We start from the raw sequence: 22,045 nt of genomic DNA on the forward strand, positions 1-22,045 counted from the left end.
ACTGAGGCTGTAAGGAAGATCAGTTGATTTAGTTCAGACTTCAAAGTGAGGGAGGGGTGACTGAGGGAGTGAGGCTTCGGAGTGAGGGTGAAGAGGTGAGGGAGACGTGACTGAGGGAGTGAGGGAGTGTTGGAGTGAGTTGCTGAGGGAGAGGGAGTGTCAGACGGAGCTGAAGGAGAGGAAGAGGGAGAGGGAGAGTGAGTGTCGGCTGAAGAGTGAAGAAGTGAGGGATTATGGATTTAGGGTTATAATATAGGAATATATATATATATATATATAGTAGGGTATTTTTGTAATTTTAGGCTACCAAGTTTTTAACCGAGCCGGGTCTCGGGTCGGGTTTTAGGTTTTTTTGATAAAACCCGGACCCGACCCGGACTCACTTCGATTTTTTTTTAAACCCATACCCGACCCTATTCCTAATCGGATCGGGTAAAATCCGACCCATTAGGGTCGAGCCGAGCCGAGTACCCGCGGGTCGGGCAAAAATTACCATCCTTCCTTTAGGTGGCCGAACAAAATGGGTGATGATCCATCTAGGAGGAATTAGAACTTGTATTGCACTTACCACAAAGACAATGGCCACACTGCCAAGTAATGCCGAGTGTTGAGAGATCATCTCAGCCAGCTTGTCAAGGCAGGGTATCTAAAGGAGTTCGTGGTGGACGCAGGAGACCGAGGAACGAGGCAAGGCACTCCAAATAGGGGGAACCCCCTCCCGCCTCCTCTAGGCATAATTGAGGTTATCCATGCTGCCCCAAGGGGCCTCACCACAATGAAAGGGAAATGAGTAATGGCTGTAGAATCAGTGCATGGTAGCTCGAATATGCAGCGGTCCAGGAAGAAGATAAAACTTACCCGAGAGCCCATCGCCTTTGATGATAGTGATTTAGAAGGAACGGTACAACCACACGACGATGCGTTAATAGTCACGGCCAGGATAAATGGTTTCTTAGTAAAGAGAGTGATGATAGACCAGGGGAATGAGGCCGACGTGATGTACCCGAACTTATTTAGGGGGTTAGGACTGAAGAACGAAGACCTCTCGAGGTACAGTACACCCTTGGTCGGGTTCGATGGCAAAGTAGTGGTTCCCGATGGGCAAATCTCTCTACCCATGAATATGGAAGGCAGGAAAGTGGTGGTAATGTTTATAGTAATTTCTTCGTTCTCCCCATACACGGCGATACTAGGAAGACCATGGATTCACACAATGGGGGCTGTTTCATCTACCCTACACGTAAAAGTCAAGTTTCCTACAGAGCAGGGAATTGCTGTGGTACAAGGCAGCCAGCGGACGGCTAGACAATGCTTAGTTGTCTTAGTAGATTGGAAGAAAGAGAGAACCGACCAGAAGGAAAAAGTCGAGCAAATGGACCCATTACTGCGGATCCTTTTATAGCAATTATAGAATTCTCAAGAAGAAAAGGGAGCCGGATGAGCAGATGGTGAAAGTAAGAATATTGCCGGATGTCGGCAGGCACTTCCAAGTAGGAGAGGGCCTAAAGGATCAGGAGAGGGTAGAGATGTTGCTATTCCTTATACAGAATGTGGATGTGTTCGCATGGAGTCCATATGAGGTGCCCGGGGTGGATCCCGACTTCATCGTTTATAAACTTAACGTAGACTCCTCGTTTCCTCCTAAGAAGTAGAAGGCGAGAAGATCAGCTAAGGAGCACGTTGAGGTAGTAAAAGTGAAAGTTCAAAGGCTGAAAGAGGCTGAGACAATAAGGGAAATCTATTTCCTAGAATGGTTGGTGAACACCGTGGTAGTGAAGAAGAAGAGCGGCAAGTGGAGAGTTTGCGTAGATTTTACTAACTTGAAATGAGCATGTCTGAAAGACCCGTTTCCAATGCCGAAGATTAACCGGCTGGTAGACGTCATTTACGGACACCTGAGAATGAGCTTTTTGGATGCCTTTCAAGGGTACCACCAAATTGCCCTTGCCCCCGAGGATCGAGAGAAGATAGCATTCATCTCCCCGGACGCCAACTATCACTACATTGTAATGCATTTTGGGTTAAAGAATGCCGAGGCCACCTACCAGTGGATGATGATGAGAATGTTGCGGGATAAGATAGGATGGACGGTTGAAGTTTACATTGATGACATGGTGGTAAAAAGTAGGGAGCAGGTGCGGCACATAAAGGACCTCCGAGAGGTGGTTGAAATTCTTCGGCGACATAAGTTACACCTTAATGCCGAGAAATGTGCTTTTGGAGTAGGGGCTGGTAAATTCCTAAGGTATCTAACCACTAACCGGAGAATAAAAGTAAAACCAGAACAAATAGAGGTCGTAAAGCGTCTAAAGCCGTTGAGCAATCCGAAAGAAGTGCAAGTATTGACAAGAATGCTTGCCACCCTTAACCGGTTCATTTCCAAATTCGCTGATCGTTGCGAAAAATTTTACTAGCTCCTGAAGAAGTGGAGAGGATTTTAATGGAATGAGGAATGTGATAAGGCTTTCCGAGATTTGAAGGAGTATTTAATGCAAGTGCCCATGTTGACGGCCCTAGAGCCCGAAGAGGATTTATTCATGTACCTGTCGGTGTTTGATCATGCAGTTAGTGCCATTCTGCTTAGGGACCGGGGAGTGTAGCAGCCCGTGTATTACATTAGTAAGACTTTGGTCAATGCCGAGACGAGGTACTTACCCTTGGAAAAGTTAGCGCTAGCCCTAATACATGCCACAAGGAAGTTGCTGCATTACTTTGAGGCCCATGCGGTGTATGTCCTGACTGAGTATCCTCTACAATCGTTGCTAGAGAGATCAGACTTCATGGGCCGAATAGCTAAGTGGGGGACTAGGCCGGGTTCCTTTGACATACATTATAGACCACGAAATTCAATAAAGGGGCAAGTCCTCACCAATTTTGTTGCGGAGTTTTCTCCTAAGAACGATGGGGAGATGGTCTATCATGTTGAGAGTCGCCCGTTGAAGGTATTTGTGGATGGAGCGTCGAGTGCCTTGGGGTCCGGCGCCGGGATCGTTGTTATCACCCTCGAAGGGATACAGTTGGAGCATTCTTTTAGGCTGGGGTTCAGAGCCTCTAATAACGAGGCCGAGTACGAGGCCTTGCTTGTCGGATTGAGAGTGGTTTTTGAAATGGGTGCCTGGGACGTGGAAGTATATTTGGATTCTCAGTTGGTTGTTAACCAAGTCTAGGGAACCTTTGAAGCCCGAGACCCCCGGATGAAGGCGTACTTGTAGTCGACGAGGCAAGTTCTAAACAAGTTTAGCACAGTGAAGGTGTCCCAAGTGGGCCAGGCACTGAATAGACATGTTGACTCCTTGGCCACGCTAGCATCGTCGACGATAGAGGAGGTCCCTCAGCTGATCAAGGTAGAACTAATACCAAAACCGAGCATTTGTGTGGTGGATAGCGTTGGCAAAGAGGGGTTCGGTATAGCCGTGATTGAGGCAACCGGGCCGAGCTGGATGGACCTAATCATAGAATTCCTAGCTGAAGATCGAGTCCCGGGTGATGAGAAAGAAGACAGTAGGGTTCGTCAAGTAGCGCCTCGGTACTGGTTATCGACAGATCGCCAACTGTATAGAAGGTCTTTTGGGGGGCCGTACCTTTTGTGTCTGCACCCAGATAAGGTGAGTGAACTCCTGGCCGAGCTTTATGGCTGAGTGTGTGGCAGTCATGTAGGGGGCGCTCGTTGGCACATCGAGTAATGACTTAGGGATTTTGGTGGCCACAAATGCAGAAGAACGCTGTCGAATACGTACGAAAGTGCGAACAGTGCCAAAAGCATGCATCATTGATCCATCAGCCGGCAGGTCACCTAAATCCGGTCAGCAGTCCTTGGCCCTTTACACAATGGGGGCTGGATATTCTCGGCCCATTTCCTCGGGCAACCGACAACAGAAGATTTGTGCTGGTGACCATAAATTACTTCACCAAATGGGCAGAAGCAGAGGCTTTAGCTAACATTCGTGACGTGGATGTCAAAAGTTTATATAGAGAAACATAGTCACCAAGTTTGGGGTGTCGGACTCACTGAAATCTAATAATGGACTGCAATTTGATAGCAAAGCTTTCTGTGAGTTTTGTAGTGATCTCGGCATCAAAAATAGGTATTCCACACCAGCCTATCCGCAAAGCAATGATCAAGCCGAGGCCACCAACAAGGTAATCCTGAATGAGCTAAAGAAGAGATCGACGGCGCAAGAGGGAGGTGGGCTAAGGAGCTACCTAACATTTTGTAGGCGTACCAAACCACCCCCAGTAAGTCCATGGGTGAGACTTCGTTTTCCTTGACGTACGGGGCTAAAGCAATAATACCAACCGAGATAAACCTTTGCAGCACGCGGGTTGTAGGATTCGACCCCACGTAAAATGATAAGCTGATGGCGAAGCGTTTGAATTGGTTGGAAGAGTGTTGGGAATCGGTGACTGTACAGCTGGCAGAATATCAGCAAAAACTTGCTCAGCGATATAACCGAGGTGTAAAGATAAGGCAATTTAGTGTGCCTGCGGTTCGATTACTATCACCGAGCAAGTGGAAACCTTAATGCTAAAAAATATCCTAAGGATAGAAGCCTGCGCCCGGTTCGATCACTATCACCGAGCAAGTGGAAACCTTAATGTAAAAAATATCCTAAGGACAGAAAGCTGTTGCCCGGTTCGATCACTATCACTGAGAAGGTGAAATATAATGCAAAAAATATCCTAAGGACAGAAGCCTGCTACCCTGTTCGATCACTATCACCGAGCATGTGGAAACCTTAATGCTAAAAATATCCTAAGGACAGAAGCCTACTGCTTGTTCAATCACTATCACCGAGCAGGTGAAAACCTTAATGCTAAAAAATATCCTAAGGATAGAAGCCTGCTGCCCAGTTCGATCACTATCACTGAGCAAGTGGAAACCTTAATGCTAAAAAAATCCTAAGGACAGAACCTTGTTGCCCGGTTCGATCATTATCACCGAGCATGTGGAAAACTTAATGCTAAAAATATCATAAGGATAGAAGCCTACTACTTGGTTCAATTACTATCATCGAGCAGGTGGAAACCTTAATGCTAAAAAATATCCTAAGGACAGAAGCCTGCTGCTCGGTTCAATCACTATCACCAAGCAAGTGGAAACCTTAATGCTAAAAAATATCCTAAGGATAGAAGCCTGCTGCCCAATTCGATCGCTATCACTGAGAAGGTGGAAATCTTAATGCTAAAAAATATCCTAAGGACAGAAGCCTGCTACCCGGTTCGATCACTATCACAGAGCATGTGGAAACGTTAATGCTAAAAATATCCTAGGGATAGAAGCCTACTACTTGGTTCAATCATTATCACCGAGCAGGTAGAAACCTTAATGCTAAAAAATATCCTAAGGATAGAAGCCTGCTGCTCGGTTTGATCACTATTACCGAGCAAGTGGAAACCTTAAGGCTAAAAAAATCCTAAGGACAAAACCCTGCTGCCCGATTCGATCATTATCACAAGCAGGTGGAACCTTAATGCTAAAAATATCCTAAAGACAGAAGCCTGTTGCCCGGTTCGATCACTATCACCGAGCAGGTGGAAACTTTAATGCTAAAAAATATCCTAAGGACAGAAACCTATTGCCCACACATATTACTGATCATTAGGAAAGTATGCATGCATGAAAATAGGAGAATATGACAAGGAAGATAACATGATAATAAGCCTTTATGAAAACAATTGAGGCAAGTGTTCGACAGATAAACCTCACATAAGTAAAATAAACGCATAAAAACGAAACCGTTGTCCTGTCACCAAAGCCCGGTGACCATGAAAAAGTTGAAACAAGGCAAAGTAATGATTGTTTAGTCACCACAGCCTTATGACATAGGCAAACCAAGTAAAAAGGAAAAATGCGATAAAAACATAGGCTAAAAGAAAACGTTAGCAGTCTTGTTCGGCATCTAAGTTTGATAATTTGCGAGGTGCATATGGGCGGCAGGCTCGGTTGGCTGCTGGTCGGTGGGGTACTGAGCTATATCTTCACTGCGCTGATTGGTAGGGTGGGGGACACTGGTGAATTCCGCATCATCTTCCACATTAGCGTCTATTTGCTCCACCAATTCCCTAAAGCTTGCCGTTTCTTCTTCGTTAGCAGGCGCCGGGGGGTTCTGTGTAGCCAGAGTAAAACTGGGAAAGGGTATTTGGTCGGGGTCCCTAAGAGGAGAATCTTCAGGAACCCCATGACCTTCAAGGCAACCAACCAACCAGCTTCAAAACCCAGCTTCCGAGCTTGATTCACAATCGGCTCCACGGAATTTTCTGCGTCGACAAACCCTTCATGGTACCATTTTTCTTTGGCAACCCCTAATGCCACTCTCAGATCAGCGAGTTCCTCAACATGAGCTATATTCAGACCTTCCGCCTCGGCTAATTTTACATTTGCTTCGTTCTGCTTCACTAAAAATTTTGTGCACCTATTCTCCGCCAGCGCCTTAGCCTTCTCCTCAGCAATGGCTTTCTTCTCGGTAGTATTAGCGGCCTTTATCCTTTCTTTTGTTGTCTTGGCGGCCGCCTCCTTGGCCGCCCTTTCCCGATCGACATCCTTGGAAAGTTCCTTCAGACGCCCATCGAGAATGTGAGCCAGCTGGGCAGCCTAATGAAACCTCAGGTGTCAGTACGGCAGAAGATAAAAATAAGTATGCATATGTATACATGTTGTCAATGGCAATAATAAATAATAAATAATAAATGCGTACAAAGATTGATAAGAAGTTAGTAAGTGAAGGATTACTGCGACAGTGAACCACTGCAACCTTCTCCTTATGGACTCCTTTGTCCCCTGCTTGTAAGTGTGTACATCCTCGGGCAAGAGAAGTCCGTGCGCTAAGCTTTGGGCAACGTGACCCCCTTCACCTTTCTCCCAAACTCGTACACTAATGCTCTCGGGGAGTGGCTTGTCTTCCAAGAAAAACTTGGGTTGCCACAACTGAGCCGCTTGGGAGGAAGACGCTACGCCCATCCTAGCTTGAGCTTGTGGCTCCTGTATGACGATGCCCTTGGACGGTTGGGGGGGGACCCGAGTTATGGCGTCTCCCGGCTCGGTAGGGGTTTGCTTGCTGACGCGTTGCCTTTTTCAAGTTCATCCTGTTTGGGAAGGAGGAGGGGGAGGAGGCGTATGGCCTTGGCCTTATGGTGGTTGTTGTTGCGCTAACTGCCGTGCTCCGAGCACAAAACGATCAATGGTTAGGGTCTTCTGGGTCACCATATCTCCACTACGGTCAGATTCTGTGTCAGAAAGGTCAGTAATATCAACGGTCACTTGCTCGGCTACCAACACGGGAGCCTCGGGGTCAACTGGCTCTTCAGGTTGGGCGGGTTTCTCTTGGACGGGAGCCTCCTCCTTAACGGGCATGTGTGCAAGTTCTCGTAAGTGTCGGGATACGCGCTTGCTTGAAGGGTTGCCAAGTGGAGTAGACCAGTTCGACTCTGAGAATAAGATGGGATGCTCGAAGTTGTCCGTCCTAGTGAACGAATATCTCGGACCTAAGTACGAAGTTCAAATCCCTCACATGGACCCCCTGATCTCTGGGGTGAACAATCTATCGTCTATAAAAAAAAAAAGAAAGAAAGAAGAAAAACAATAATAAACAAATGAAATAAAATAGATGAAGAAATAATGAATGTATGTATAGACGGAACATCACGTCAGTATTTAGGTGAGTAAAATAACCATAAAAGAAAGACGTTTAAGTTAGAAGTCAATACGAACCCATTTTGCGACGTGTGAGGGGGCAGGGGATATCCCTGGCAAACCAGTTGTCATGCATCTAGACGAACTCCCCGGCTGAATTCCTATTGGAATTAGGTAGGCATGATATCAGCCGTACCCGCTTATCTTTAACCTTTAAAAAATAGTTTGTATTCTTATTCCCACATAGACTGTACATGTGGTTTATATCATGGTGGTTTAATTGTAAACCGAACGTATGGTTCAACCTACTAATACAACTGACTACTCGGTAAAGTTTGGGGGGAGTTGGTCGGGGCACAACCCATAGTACCTAAGTGTATCGAGTAAGAGAGGGTCCACGGGAAACCTAACCCCACCCTCTAGGATCGCCATTAAAGGAAAGAAATCAATTTGTTCCCCTCTGTGGAGGTCAAATTTGCTCTCGTGGCAATATGTCACCTCCACATCATCAGAAATATCAAACTTTTGCCTAAAGGTGGCTAAAGACGTTACGGTGTTCAGGAGAAAAGCATATCCCATCTTAAAGTCTAAAATTGAAGGAAGAAACTCGAAGGAAGATGCTGAAGTAAAAGGAAGAGGTACGAGACTTACTTTGGGCTCTAAGGAAGAAAAGGGGGCTTTGGGCGGGCGAGTAAATGCACAGATGGATGCTTGGCAGAGAGAAAATTCAAAGAGAGGAGAGTAAAAAAAGTGGAGAAATGATTTGGGATGAACTATTTATAGAAGCGAAGGAGGGAAGAGCAGCGTCTAATTAACAACAATAGGGCTCAATTAACGAGGGATTTGAACGGATGCCAACGCCCACTGACACACACGCCTCTTTGGTTTGCAAACCGTCAGTTAATGATGACGGCTGAACCAAACGATTAGAAGCAGCACGTCTTTTGAGAGCGCATTAATGGGTTTCTGGAACCGCGCTAGCTTCCGCCTGTTAGCCTTTTTAAACAAATGTATACACTGGGCTCCTTGATTCTTCCCGTTAGCCGGGCATGAATCAAGGGGGGGGGGGCTAATGTATGTCCTTGTGGTGCCCAAGCCCATTTGGGCCTTAAGTTCAAACACAACAGTATGGCCCATGGCCCCAACCTTTTTCTACCCAAGATCCCAGTCTAAGCCCACGTGGATTGCAAGCCTAGGTGTCATCACTTGATCCTTGCTCGGAGGACCATTACCGGACAATAAAGGAAGAATAACGCCTGAACATATCATCATTTGCGTACCCAGCAGTACCTAGGAGCATGGCAGCCGGGCACGCCTGCTGAAGTGGGAACCAAGTTCTAAGGCCACTCTCGCCTCATCCTACTCCCACCTAACCACCCACATATGGTTGATAATATTGGACCTCCCATTGCACTAACCGGGGAGGTAATCGTAGCCTCTCCACTAACTTAGAGCTATAAATATGAGAGGTTGGGGGAAGAAATGGGGGTTGGAAGGTTTTGGGAAAAGAAAGAAAGAGAAATAAAGAGTAAAGGGAGAAGGGAGATTCTAGAGAAAGGAGGAGAGTGGAGAAAGAGGGAAGCAGCGTAGAGAGAGAAAGTGATCTCATTGAGTCTCTATGCCGAGAACGACTCAAAGTAGAANTGAACCAAACGATTAGAAGCAGCACGTCTTTTGAGAGCGCATTAATGGGTTTCTGGAACCGCGCTAGCTTCCGCCTGTTAGCCTTTTTAAACAAATGTATACACTGGGCTCCTTGATTCTTCCCGTTAGCCGGGCATGAATCAAGGGGGGGGGGGCTAATGTATGTCCTTGTGGTGCCCAAGCCCATTTGGGCCTTAAGTTCAAACACAACAGTATGGCCCATGGCCCTAACCTTTTTCTACCCAAGATCCCAGTCTAAGCCCACGTGAATTGCAAGCCTAGGTGTCATCACTTGATCCTTGCTCGGAGGACCATTACCGGACAATAAAGGAAGAATAACGCCTGAACATATCATCATTTGCGTACCCAGCAGTACCTAGGAGCATGGCAGCCGGGCACGCCTGCTGAAGTGGGAACCAAGTTCTAAGGCCACTCTCGCCTCATCCTACTCCCACCTAACCACCCACATATGGTTGATAATATTGGACCTCCCATTGCACTAACCGGGGAGGTAATCGTAGCCTCTCCACTAACTTAGAGCTATAAATATGAGAGGTTGGGGGAAGAAATGGGGGTTGGAAGGTTTTGGGAAAAGAAAGAAAGAGAAATAAAGAGTAAAGGGAGAAGGGAGATTCTAGAGAAAGGAGGAGAGTGGAGAAAGAGGGAAGCAGCGTAGAGAGAGAAAGTGATCTCATTGAGTCTCTATGCCGAGAACGACTCAAAGTAGAAAATCCAAACTCACCATACAAATAAGTTGTGAGCTTGAACGAGGCCCAGCCCATTAGCCTCATTTTCAGTGTGCACAATAACCGAGTTTGGTATTTGCTTTCTACTTAAAAAAAAAAAGAGTAACTTTTCTCACTCAAACACATCAAATTACTAAAATAAAGTAACTTTTTGTTTTCATAATATTTATGAATATGCCATTGTATTAATATTTATAAAAAATGAAAACCTTGAAAAATTGTTTCCATTTTTTGTATTCAAATCTAATTTTTAAGATACTAAAATAAAAATTGAATAAAAATGCTAAAATTAAAACAATTTTTTAATAGTAGGAACCACTAAAAATTGAAAATGAAATCAAAAAACAGTGTTTTATATATATATATATATATATTTTTTTTTAGCTAAGCAAACAAATTATGGTTTCACTTGAATAAAGAGAAATCCACATTTCCCATCAAAAAAAAAAGAAAAAAAAGAAAGAGAAATCCACATGAGAAAGGGACCCACGCATTGGCCATCTTTTGGACACGCGCTTTTTTTCAAATGGGCCCAAATATAATTCACACAGAACAAAAAAAGAGAAAAAAAAAATGATGAATTGTCAAATTTAGCCTCTCCTTTCAGCCTTTCGCGCTCCTCGAATACTGAACACCTTTTGGTTTTACTCCTTGTCGTACTCTCAGTTCTCCGATCGAACCAACCCAACCCAGCCTCCTCTTTTCCCATTTCTTCTTCTTGTTCCTCTTTTTCTCGCTCGCTCTCTCTCTCTGATTACATATGATGGAGGAGCAGCCTTATCTTCTATTACAGCGATACCGTCGAGACCGTCGCAACCTCTTAGAGTTCCTCTTCTCCTCTTCTCTGATCAAAGAGCTCCGAACCCCAGCCGGCCACGTCACCTCTCTCCGCGACCTCGATTTTGATAATCTCAGCGTCGATTACATCCTACACTCCATCAAATCCGGTTAGTATTTTTTCATTTCTCTTAGAGTTTGTTTAATTTTCCTTTTGTTTTCTCGGCAGCCAAACAGAGTTAGGAACTGTGAAATGAAGAATTACACTCAACTGAACTGTGCCTAATACAGCTGTTTGGTTCAGCTTAGGAATTAGGTCACTATTAATTATTGCTATTTTTTTTTTTGTTTCTTTTATCGGTGATTAAATGGATTGCATCTTAATTTTTAATTTTTAATTTTTTGGTGTGGATTTTGGATCTCAATGTTTAAATTGTTATTGTATTGTTGTCATTAGGTGGAGTGGTTGATATTTCTGAAGCAACTAAGAAGTACTTCGATGAATCTTCGTATCCAGTTATGGTGAGGGAAATACTCTGTATCTTTGTTTACGTTGTGTTAGGCAAATACTTATGTGATTGTATATTTATTTTAAATTTATTTAGTTCTTGTTTGGTTGCTGAGTAATTAGATATTTAGTTTTGAATTTCCACTTAGTAGAATGGTAATTAGAGATTTAGGTTTTTGATTTGTCGAACAGGTATATGTAAAAATGTACTTGAAATATTGCAATTTTTTTCTTCTTCTAATATCTGGTTTCTGTTATTTGTTACAAGGAAGGAATTGTAGTTTGAAGCAGTGAAAAATTTAGATTTACACTGAATTTCTATATTTTGAGCCTCAGCTGATGCTATCTCACTATATGCCTTTTTGTTTTGGTAGATTCAATCTCAATTAGGGGATTCCTATTTTCTTCTTTCTGATCCAGACATGTCTGGATCACCTCCCAGGAGAGCTCCGCCACCAATTGATGTGAACCGAACTGCTGATAATGCATCATATTCATCTAGGCAGCCGGATCCTTTGATTGTTGAGAACATTGGAGCATCTATGGATAACTTTAGTCCTAAATACAATGCGACAACATGCACACCTTTGTCACAAGTAGAGGATGTAAACATTCCTCCATTAGGATTACCTTGCTTGAACACAGGTATTGGTTGGTTTACTTTGAACTTTTCAGTACTTGGAAATATGGGTGAAGTAATCTCCTGTAAAAAAAAATAATATATATATATATTTATTTGTGTTTTATGAATGCATGTATTTCTATCCTGAAGCGTGTTTTCATCTTTTGAGTCCACTGATACATACGTTCAGGATTCTTGAAGGATTGTCTGATGATGACTTACAAGAATCAGCCTATGAAATATTGCTTTCATCTTTGGTTTTTTCTGGGTAAGCTTTCTTTCTTTCTTTGCATGTGTGTGTGTGTGTGATTAGTATGCATTCTCTCTCTTGCGTTCTCAATCTGTCACTCTTGCCCTCTATATAACTAGGATTGAAGTACATACAGTTGAGGATAGAAGGAAAGAGAAGAGTTCTAAGTTTTTGTCAGGGTTAAAGACTAAAAGGGAGAAAATAAACCAACAATCTCAGGGTCGAGGGAGACATTCAGAGCTTGTAGACACCATTCGCATTCAGATGCAGGCAAGCTATAATGTCCTTTTCTTAACGAATGTTAGCTGCCATTCTTTATGTGCCTGAAAAATATCTTAAAGTTGACTTTCATAAAACACATGGAAGGATTTTGAAATGGTTGGTTCTGTATGAATGTCAACTGATTTTTATGTCAGAAATACATTTGTTTGCATTAGATGTATTACTGACCATATATGTTAATGGGTGACTATTGAATGACACATGGATCTTCATTTGTGTGTATGCATGGTAAATGCCAAATAATTGGTATGCATTTGAGCAGTTTGAACAAGCCACTGTTGCACTTTAAAACATGTTTGTATGTACTCTTAGTGCCTGGCTGGCAGTTTTTGATCCATCTCCAGTTTACATACTATTCTTTCCTTTCCTCTATTAGTTTTATTATTTTTGGTCTCAAGCTAAATTTTACCAAATTGTGAAATCATTAGATAGAAGTTTTGTTGTGTCATTAAATACATTTTTATTTGTCAATTTTTTAACTTTATCCTTTTTGATGTTATTATTTTCACTTAATCCTCCCACTTTAAGAATGTGATAAAATGAAAGAAAGGCTCTTTTGATTTCAATTATATTATACATAGATTTTTCATAAAATACTGAGTCTTTGTGTCTCTGTGCAGTGCTGCAATCAATAAATTAGCTAAGTGAAAAGTATTATGTTTCTCACTTCAATTTGCTTACTTTAATTGTTTAACCATTGCTTCAACCAATGAGGTAAGTTGTTACTTTTTTGATAGATTTCAGAAGCAATGGATGCATGCATAAGACAGAGATTGACACAACTGGCTGGCAGGAGAATCTGGGAATCAATTGATATTCCTAAAATCTCATTGGGACTTTTGAATAGCGTATTCAAGTCTGATTTTCTTAATGAAAAGTCTTATATACATTGGAAGAGTAGACAGGTATTGCTTAACTTTGCCTAATGTTTTATTATAAATCCTTTGCGTAGTAGAACAGGTTAAACTATCTATATACACTATTGTTTGGCATAAAGAATTCACGTTTCCCACATGTTTGAGAATCAACTAAACTTCACACCCTTGCTTTAGTTTTGCGTGAATACATAGATCAGGATTTATTGGAGATTGAAACAACCTCAGCAATTTCATTCTGTGTTTGGATAGTGAATTTGACACTTCACAATCTTGTAAGTGATGGTGACACCTGGCCATAACCCACTATGTGGCCAAACTTCACAATCTTGGATAGACAAACTAGATGTTTGCAACAGGAAAATAAAAGATAGATGACCTAGTGTGAATGATTGCAACCCCAGGTGTGATGTCCCTCAAAATGGGCATTTCACTGTAGACGTTTTTTTCCCCCTAGATAGATGGTTTTACATGGGAGTTGCCACTTATTTAATTAAAAGCGTGTTATAAAATTGGGTGTCTACACCTAGACTTGCTTGGAGTCAACACGAAGTGAAAGAAAACCTCTAAGAATTAGCACCTATGGTTAGCTGGAGTTGGCATTGGTCCATGGAGGGATTTTGATTCATCATATAAATCCTTCATAGAAGTTTAGCTCTAAACAGGTTTGGAGCTATCTCCCTCTAACCCACTATGTGGAGATTGAAGAGACCATTCATGAGTAAATTTAGTTATATGACTTTTTAATAAGTTATGTGACTTGTTTAAATAATACACATGGATAGTCTTATAACTCGCTACATAGTGGATTGAAAGAGATAACTCCAAACCAGTTTGGAGCTAACTTTGTTTTTACAAAAATAACGTTGTTTCTAGGAATAAAATACTAATAACCTACTAAACTATTGGGGCCTAAAATAAAGATACATTTGGCCTTTTTTTTTTTTTTTTTTTTCTTTTATAAGTAAGAAAGATGTATATTCAAAAGGCTACTTTATGCATGAAAAGCACAAAGCAAACGAAAATTTACAAAGAAAAGAAGAAACATAAAAGGGAAAAAAACCAAGAAGAAAACTAATTACAAAAGAGGACAAAGGAATGAAGGGAGAAAATCACTAGATGTGAGTTCCCAAGCCCGAGACTAGTCTAATAGTGATACACTAAAAGAAGCAAGTAACTGACCTCTGGAGTTATTCAAGTCCTCAAAAGTCTGTCGATTGCGCTCCTTCCAAAGACACCACAATAAGCACAAAGGAACTAAATTCCAAAATTTAGACAAGTGCTTCCTCCACTAATTCCACCAACCAATGTAGATCTGGAACTGTTTTTGGTAAGACTCACGAAGTCCCAAAAGATTTAAAAATAAAACTTCACAACCGATGAGCCTTCTCACAATGAAGCAGTAAGTGATCCACAATCTTCCCAGAACGACAACACATAATGCACCAATTAACAAATCAAAACTCCTAAGTTTCAAATTGTCACCCGTGAGAATCTTGTTCCAAGCTATAGTCCAAACGAAGAAGGAAACAAGCCGATAGGCCTTAACTTTCCAAATACCCTTCCAGGGAAAGACAACGGAAGAAGAATCTTGCAACTTATTATAAAATGAATGGATCTCAAAATCCCCATTAGGCTTCAACTTCCATATCATCTGGTCCCAAATATGCGTTGAAGGAAATATTGGATCCCAAGATATGAAATAAAATAATACTAGATTAAAATAGTTTCCTCTTTAACTCTCCCGCATAAGCTGGTAGTGCTTTGATTTCAACTGTTTAGTCCTGATAAAAGGAAAAAACAAAAAGAAAAAGCAATGTTTTCTGTTTGGAAGATAGTTCCTCCAACTCACTATGCGGCAATTTCAAAGACTATCTATGTGTACTTTTAGTCGTGTGATCTACTTTAAAGTCATTTGACTTGTTTAAATGATTTGATGAATCATGATATATAATACTTGTGCACGATCTTTTAAACTGTCATGCAATTCCTCCAACCTAGTTTGGAGGAAAACTTTGTTTGATAAAAAATATGGTGTTCAATTATTTAAGCCAAAATAAATAGTAAGAATCTTAACTATGTGAGATTATGAATATAATAATGAACACTGTAGCTGGTGTTCTTGTAGTTCTCCAGATGTCTTTATGCTAGACTATTATTTATCCAAAAAGAAGTCGTTATATTAACTGACTTACAATATTGTTTGCATCCATTTTATAGGCAAGTATCTTAGAAGAGCTTCTTTACTTCTCTGCTAATCTTGAAGCATATGAACGTGAAACCATTAAAAGCTCTCTCTCAAAGATCAGAAATTCTAAGGTATCATGTTTTGAGTTTGTTTATCAAAAAATGTTTTGAGTTTGGTATAATTTTTGTATCAGCTGCTCTGAATTTTTTTTTTTCTGTTTTTTTCATAAAATCTAATAATGGATCATTGGTCTGTTGGATATTGTAGGAGTGGGACATCACGATGTCCCCTTCTGAACGGGCTGAGGTTCTGTTGCCTATCACACAAGTGGAATTAAAGTTGTCGTCTCTGTCGGGAAAATTTAGTATCCAGGGTGAAACCTATTGTTGGACTGCTGGTTATCACTTGAACATTAGACTTTATGAGAAGTTACTTTTTGGTGTGTTTGATGTTCTTGATGAAGGCCAGTTCATAGAGGTATATGTTTTCTTATATTAATTTCAATTAAGTGGTTTTGTGACGTAGTTTAACTTTTAATGATGTTCAGTTTGTTATTTGTGCTTAGGAATCTAATGAACTGCTGATGCTTAACAAATTGACCTGGTGTATTTTAGGCATCACACAGAAAATGCATAATGCATTATATGGGTGGGTCCTTTTCCAGCAGGTAACATAATCTCAACAGCCTTTAATGTTCATGGATTTGTTGATGTAGCCATGTGACTGGTTTCTTTAGTCATTGTTTTGTGATAGTAATAATTTATTTTTATAGTGGTTTACCTCGTTGTGTAGTTCAGATTTGTTCGATCTTTTATGGCCAGTGTGAGTTAATGTTGTAGTTTTGTTCATTTTCTTTATCTTATTAGAACTTGTAATCTTGAAAATTAAATAATTCTATAGGTGTTGTAAAATACACTTTCTGGTTCTAAGTGAAATTACAGTAGCTGATAAAATAATCTTGAGAGGGATGTCTAATGCTGAATTATAGTGCATCAAATAAATGCTAGTAGAATTCATGTCATACTAATTACCGTATGTATCTGCAATATGGTTGTGGAGGGTAAGATCTCATATTCTTGTATACACTGTAAAATTTAGCAACAATTTTGTTAGTTGAAGGATAAAAGTATAAACACACCTTTTTGATCTGGTGTTGAAATGTTTCTCTATAGTTTTTGATTCCATATGTTAATTGTTTGATGGGACTGAACCATTTCTGAATTTCAGAGCAGTGGATTTTATGAAATATATTTACTAGCTATATGGCTATTTATATAAGACGGTCCTTAGTTACTCTCATTTTAATGCAGAATACCCTATAAGCTATATTTTCAAACTATACATATGTATGATTTTTAATATTTATCTAAGGCAATTTTCCCTATTGAAGTATGTAGGGACAAATGAGGCTATGCTATTAGAACATGCTCTCCATGAGTTGCAGAAAGTTTTGTCTGGTGACCATGCTGATCAGAAGGAAGAGCAGTACATGGATAGCCTAGCATGTTCAAGGCAATACAATGGCAGTGAAATAAAGTTAGGTTTGGTGCAGGCTGTTTTCTTCTCGATAAGCAGTTGGTGTGATGATAAGCTGCAAGATTATCACCTACATTTCAGTCGGGTAATACCTATTCCTCAATAGTTTTCTTATATAATATTCCATTGTTCAAATTTAAGTGACATTAAAAAAAATTATGAGATTGTAACAATATGCAGTAAATGGCCTGTATTTCTTTGTTCTTTGCCTAATTTAGGTGTTTTCACTGAACTGTATTTTTATTTTTAACTTTTTTATTATTATTATTTTCTTCTGAATAATAGGTAGATTTGGATGCACATGTTCTTTATTGTTCACTGGCTTTTGTTGCATCCTTTGAAGTCCCTCATATACCTACACATTGTAAACTGTGTTCTTGTTCCTTTTTATTTTCAGAGAAGTTCTTCTCATTATGAGATTATTGTTTCAGGAACCTACAAACTTCTCTAGGGTAATGAACTTGATGTCAGCAGTTGGAATTCTTACTTCCGGTGATTCTGGTGATATCAAGGTTCGTTTTGCTGCTGTGTAAGTTCACATTTATTTTGGTAGTTGAATCAATCATATACTAATTTCATGGCCTAACATATTTCTTTTTCTCCCCGTGCTTGATAAATATTTTCCAGTAATCCTATTCCTATGCCCTCGCTACCTTCTAAGCCATAATAGTTTATTTTTTCTTTTTCTTTCTTCGTGTGCCTTGTTGTAGAATCCCTGCACACCCCACCCCCCCTGGGGCGCTTTGGCGTCTTTTAATATGCTAATTTGCCTACCTCTCTCCTCTCTTCTTTTACCTTTCTGGTTGAGAATGAAAGTTCTAAATTGTGCTGACCTCATGATTTCAAAAATAATAATTTAGCAATTTGTTGGGTATCAACAACAGAAGATGATAGATTCTTGATAGGAAGGGCCATTTTTGAGTTAATCTCTTGTTCAAACTCTAGCGGAGAATGTTGCAGCATTTCATCCTTGTCATTGGAATTTGGGATTTTTGTATGATTGTATAGATGCTCTAGGCAGTGTTCACTGTTCAAGGTAATTCATTTTTGGATTTTCTTGTTCTTTTAAACTTCAGAGTGTAATTTCTAGGAGGAAACTTTGCATGCTGCCACTGAACCTTTTTTTTTTTTTTGGGGGGGGGGGGGTGTAAATATAATAATTTTATTTTTGATAATTTAGTAGTTGGGGGAGGGGAAATTTGAACCCTAGATATCTTTGTTGGAAAAGCCAGAAGGTGCCAATTGAGCTACAAGGCTTTTGGCGTAATATAATATATTTATTACTTGTGAAAGAATTGTTGCAGCTTGCTTTGCTGCATAGGCTCTTAATGGTCAGTAAGTTAGACCTATAGAGGCCTGGCCTTGGTTAGCTGATTTTCTGTGTTTGTATTCTGAGGCAGTTGCTTATCTCTTTGTTATTGTCATGCTGTTGCTAGATTGTGTGTGTGTTTTGGCTATTTAGGCATTTCTTGTTCTCTTCCCATTGGTTCAAGGACCTTGTTGGTATTTTTGCCAATTGGAACCAATCCTTAGCGGGCTTGTTTGGATTGTTTTGTTTCCTAGATGATGGTGGGTTGACTTGGGGCCTTTTGGGGTTTAAGTGCATTAAATCAAGGTTGGATTGTAGTATTTGATGGCAGGATGAATTTTTGGAGACAAGAAAAAGGAAGAGGAAAAGGATTGCATTACACATTCTCAAGGGAATTATTATTGCGAAATTCTTATAAAATCTTTTTTTTTTTTTTTCTTCTTCTAAATGACGTGGAACCCCACTAAGGTGGGGCCTTTTGGACCTCATCCTTGGGGAGTAAACCACGGATACACAACCCACCTGCCAGATGTGTGTATCAGTAATCTAGGGGAACTCCTAGAGTGGATCGAACCCAAGATGTCTAGGCCTACAGCTCATCCCAAGCCTCCAACCACTAAGTTGCACCTTGATGGGTTTCTTATAAAACTTGTTCGCCATTTAGCTCAAACCATTTAGTTTAAAAAGTTACTTAAATGTTTATCTAAAATTCAATGTAATCCTAATATGACTTGGACTTAATGGACTTTGATTACTAAGCCCAAACTAAATACCTAATAATCTACAAATACCCATTGCATGGTAAAACACAAAATAAGACCTAGTAGATCAAAACAAAAGCCTATACCTGAAACCTGAGAATTATAAAAATACCCCAAATTCTTTTTCATTAATGCTAACAAATCTCTTTAAAAGAGTACAAAGGGGCACAGCCCACGTACACGGGAAATAACAAGAGATACACCAAAGTCTCAAGAATATGTTAAAATATTTTGAAAGATAAAAAAACAAAATAAAATAAAACAAGCATCTCACTGCCTAAAGAGGGGTTTCGTTTCTGCTCAGTTTTTAGCAAAACAGTTAATAGTGATTTTAGCTGTACAGACTCATATGGTAAAGTGTTTTTTTATTTTTATTATTATTTTTTATCTACTTGTTCTGCTGCTGCTGGGAAGTAGTTGCATATTTGNCCCCTAGCGCAGTTCCCCATTTTGCTATCCTCCCTGAGAAGTCATCTCTCCTTAATAATGCCTAAGTGGGTATTCAATGAGGAAAATGATTGTGTGGGCCTAAAAATAGTGAAGTAGCTATCTGGTTGCATGCACCAGAGCTAGGGCAATCTTTTCTATGGCAAGGTATCTCACTTCAGCTTCGAGCAGTGTCTTGCTCACGTAATACACCAGTTTTTGAGAAACTATTTCTATTCTGACTAGGACTACACTTACGGCATGGTCTGACATTGATAGATACATGTATAGATTCTCTCCACTCTCGAGCCGTGAGAGTATTGGGGCCTTCATTAAATATTCTTTCAGCCTTTGGAATGCCTCCTCACACTCGGGTGTCCATACATAATCATTCTATTTCTTCAGGAGTTGGAAGAAGGGCTTACAGCGTTCTGCCGATTTGGAGATGCAACCATTCCTGTCAGACGTTGTACCTCTTTGGGATTCCTCGGGGGCTGTAGGCATTGTATTGCCGTGATCTGATCGAGGTTCACCTCTATCCCTTGATGAGTAATCATATAGCTGAGGAACTTTCCTAAACCAACGCCAAATGCCACTTCGAGGCATTTAATCTCAGACAATGCCTTCTCAGGACTCCAAACACCTCGAACAAATCCTCCAGATGTTTCTGAGCTTCCTTGCTTTTTACTACTATATCATCTATGTACGCCTCCATGTTTTTCCCAAGTTGGTCCTTGAACATCCTAGTAACCATTCTTTGGTAAGTCGACCCTGCATTTTTTAATCCAAAAGGCATTACCATATAGTGATAGTTCCCCTCTAGGGAGATGAACGAAGTCTTTTCTTGATCCTCGGGTGCCGAGGCTATCTGATGGTATCCTTGAAATGCGTCTAAGAAACTCATTCTCGGATGACCGAATGTCGCATCAACTAGTTGATCTATTTTCCGGACCAGGAAAGGATCTTTTGGACATGCCTTATTTAGGTCCGTAAAATCGACACACACTCTCCATTTTCCGATTTTCTTCTTTACCACCACTATATTTGCCAACTAGTTCGGATAGAATACTTCTTTTATCGCCCCTACTTGTCTACCTCCTCTTTTACTGCCTCAGCATGAATATAAGACGATGGCTAGGGCCTTTGTTTCTTAGGAGTGTACTCAGGATTCACATTTAATCGGTGGCAAATAAAGTTCAAATCCACCCCAGATACATCACAAGGGCTCCATGCAAAACCATCTAAATTCTAAACTAAAAATAGTAGCAATTCTACTTTATCAAGTAATGAAAGTTATTGGCTAACTTGGAAATATTTATCCACCTCAGCATCGATGTAAACCTTTGTGAGGTCCTTGCATTGACTATCTGACACTCAGACCTTTGACTATGATTGCTATGGATGTTGAGTAATGTCAGCCAAATCTTTATGAGTTTGATTTTTCTGAGAAATGGCGGCTATACAACACTGCCGAGCTGTATTCTGGTCCCCCTTGATTTCTACCACTCTCTGTTCAGTAGGAAACTTCACTTTCTAGTGTAGAGAGGATGGCACAGCTTCGATGTCATGCAACCAAGGTCAGGCCAAGATGGCCGTATAGGGGGAATAAGCATGAACCACTATGAAGTTCACCAAAACATCATAGCCAGCTATTTGTAGAGTGACCACGAGGGCATCGCGATGTGGTTGGGTGGTCCCTTCTTTATCTTGGTCTGTAAATCCCAATATCAATTCTGGTTCCGATCTTTTCCTCTTTCCCGAACTAAACCGAGGACTAGGACCGATATGGGGCATCACAATCATGACTCCAGATCCCCAAGGAAGATCACTAATCCCTGCTGCGTGTATCACTTCTATCATTCCGAGGGAAAGACACCCATTTCTTAACTGCTATGAGCCTTAGGGGTTGGGATTGATAGCTTGGTTTGGTGATAAGAAATCATTTAAATGCCCAGTCCTAGCCAGATGGTTCAAATGATCTCGCATGACCCTGCAATCTTTCGTTGTGTGTCCACACTCCCGATGATACAAACAATTCAGACTTTGATTTCTTTGGGATGCATCTTCGCCCGACTTATCGGCCACCTGAAATATGGTTCATGCTTGATTTTTTCCAAAATTTGGTGGACAAGTTCTTTGAAGATGGAACTAACCACCTCGGCCCTTGATCTAGGATTTGGAGGAAAGAAATTATTTCTTGGTCTTAAAGGCAATTGGTCCATTTTTCCTTCTCCCCTTTCCACTACCACTGACTTTCCTTTCACCCGAGCTTGCAGCTATTACTCCTCAATCTGTTCCACGAGCCTGTGCATGCTTTCAATAGGGTTTTTAGTGAGGGATTTCCTTAGCCCGAATTCCTCGGGCAGTCCTATTCTAAAGGTACTAGCTGCCACCTTACAGTTACTCCCTCCAAAGTCATTGTACAATTCCTAGTACCTATTAGTGTAAGACCGTAGGGTTTCCCCTTCCTTCATAGTGATGGTCAATAGGG

At 40.9% G+C, this 22,045-nt stretch overlaps 2 protein-coding genes across 6 annotated transcripts; both read left to right on the forward strand.

The window, feature by feature from the left end:
* Positions 1–793: 793 nt before the first annotated feature.
* On the forward strand, positions 794–1,402 carry LOC136064408 (uncharacterized). Its single transcript, XM_065766103.1, has one exon. The coding sequence runs from the start codon at positions 794–796 to the stop codon at positions 1,400–1,402; it is 609 nt and encodes a 202-aa protein (XP_065622175.1).
* Positions 1,403–10,603: 9,201 nt separating this feature from the next.
* LOC112004563 (protein unc-13 homolog) lies at positions 10,604–17,703 on the forward strand. 5 transcript variants are annotated; one of them, XM_065766110.1, is made up of 11 exons: positions 10,604–10,967; positions 11,255–11,319; positions 11,680–11,950; positions 12,078–12,195; positions 12,297–12,447; positions 13,197–13,364; positions 15,555–15,653; positions 15,790–15,999; positions 16,088–16,189; positions 16,913–17,143; positions 17,490–17,703. In XM_065766110.1, exons 1-11 carry the CDS (start codon positions 10,781–10,783, stop codon positions 17,589–17,591), a joined length of 1,704 nt encoding a protein of 567 aa, XP_065622182.1. In that variant the 5' UTR covers positions 10,604–10,780; the 3' UTR covers positions 17,592–17,703. The 5 variants fall into 5 exon arrangements, with proteins under 5 accessions (XP_065622182.1, XP_023892571.1, XP_065622183.1 ...); XM_024036803.2 differs by having other exon boundaries at positions 12,129–12,195; positions 17,490–17,700; XM_065766111.1 differs by lacking the exon at positions 17,490–17,703 and having other exon boundaries at positions 16,920–17,048.
* Positions 17,704–22,045: the final 4,342 nt, after the last annotated feature.

The sequence above is a fragment of the Quercus suber genome, unplaced genomic scaffold (genome assembly GCF_002906115.3).
Source record: "Quercus suber isolate HL8 unplaced genomic scaffold, Cork oak 2.0 scaffold_681, whole genome shotgun sequence".
Lineage (NCBI taxonomy): Eukaryota > Viridiplantae > Streptophyta > Magnoliopsida > Fagales > Fagaceae > Quercus > Quercus suber.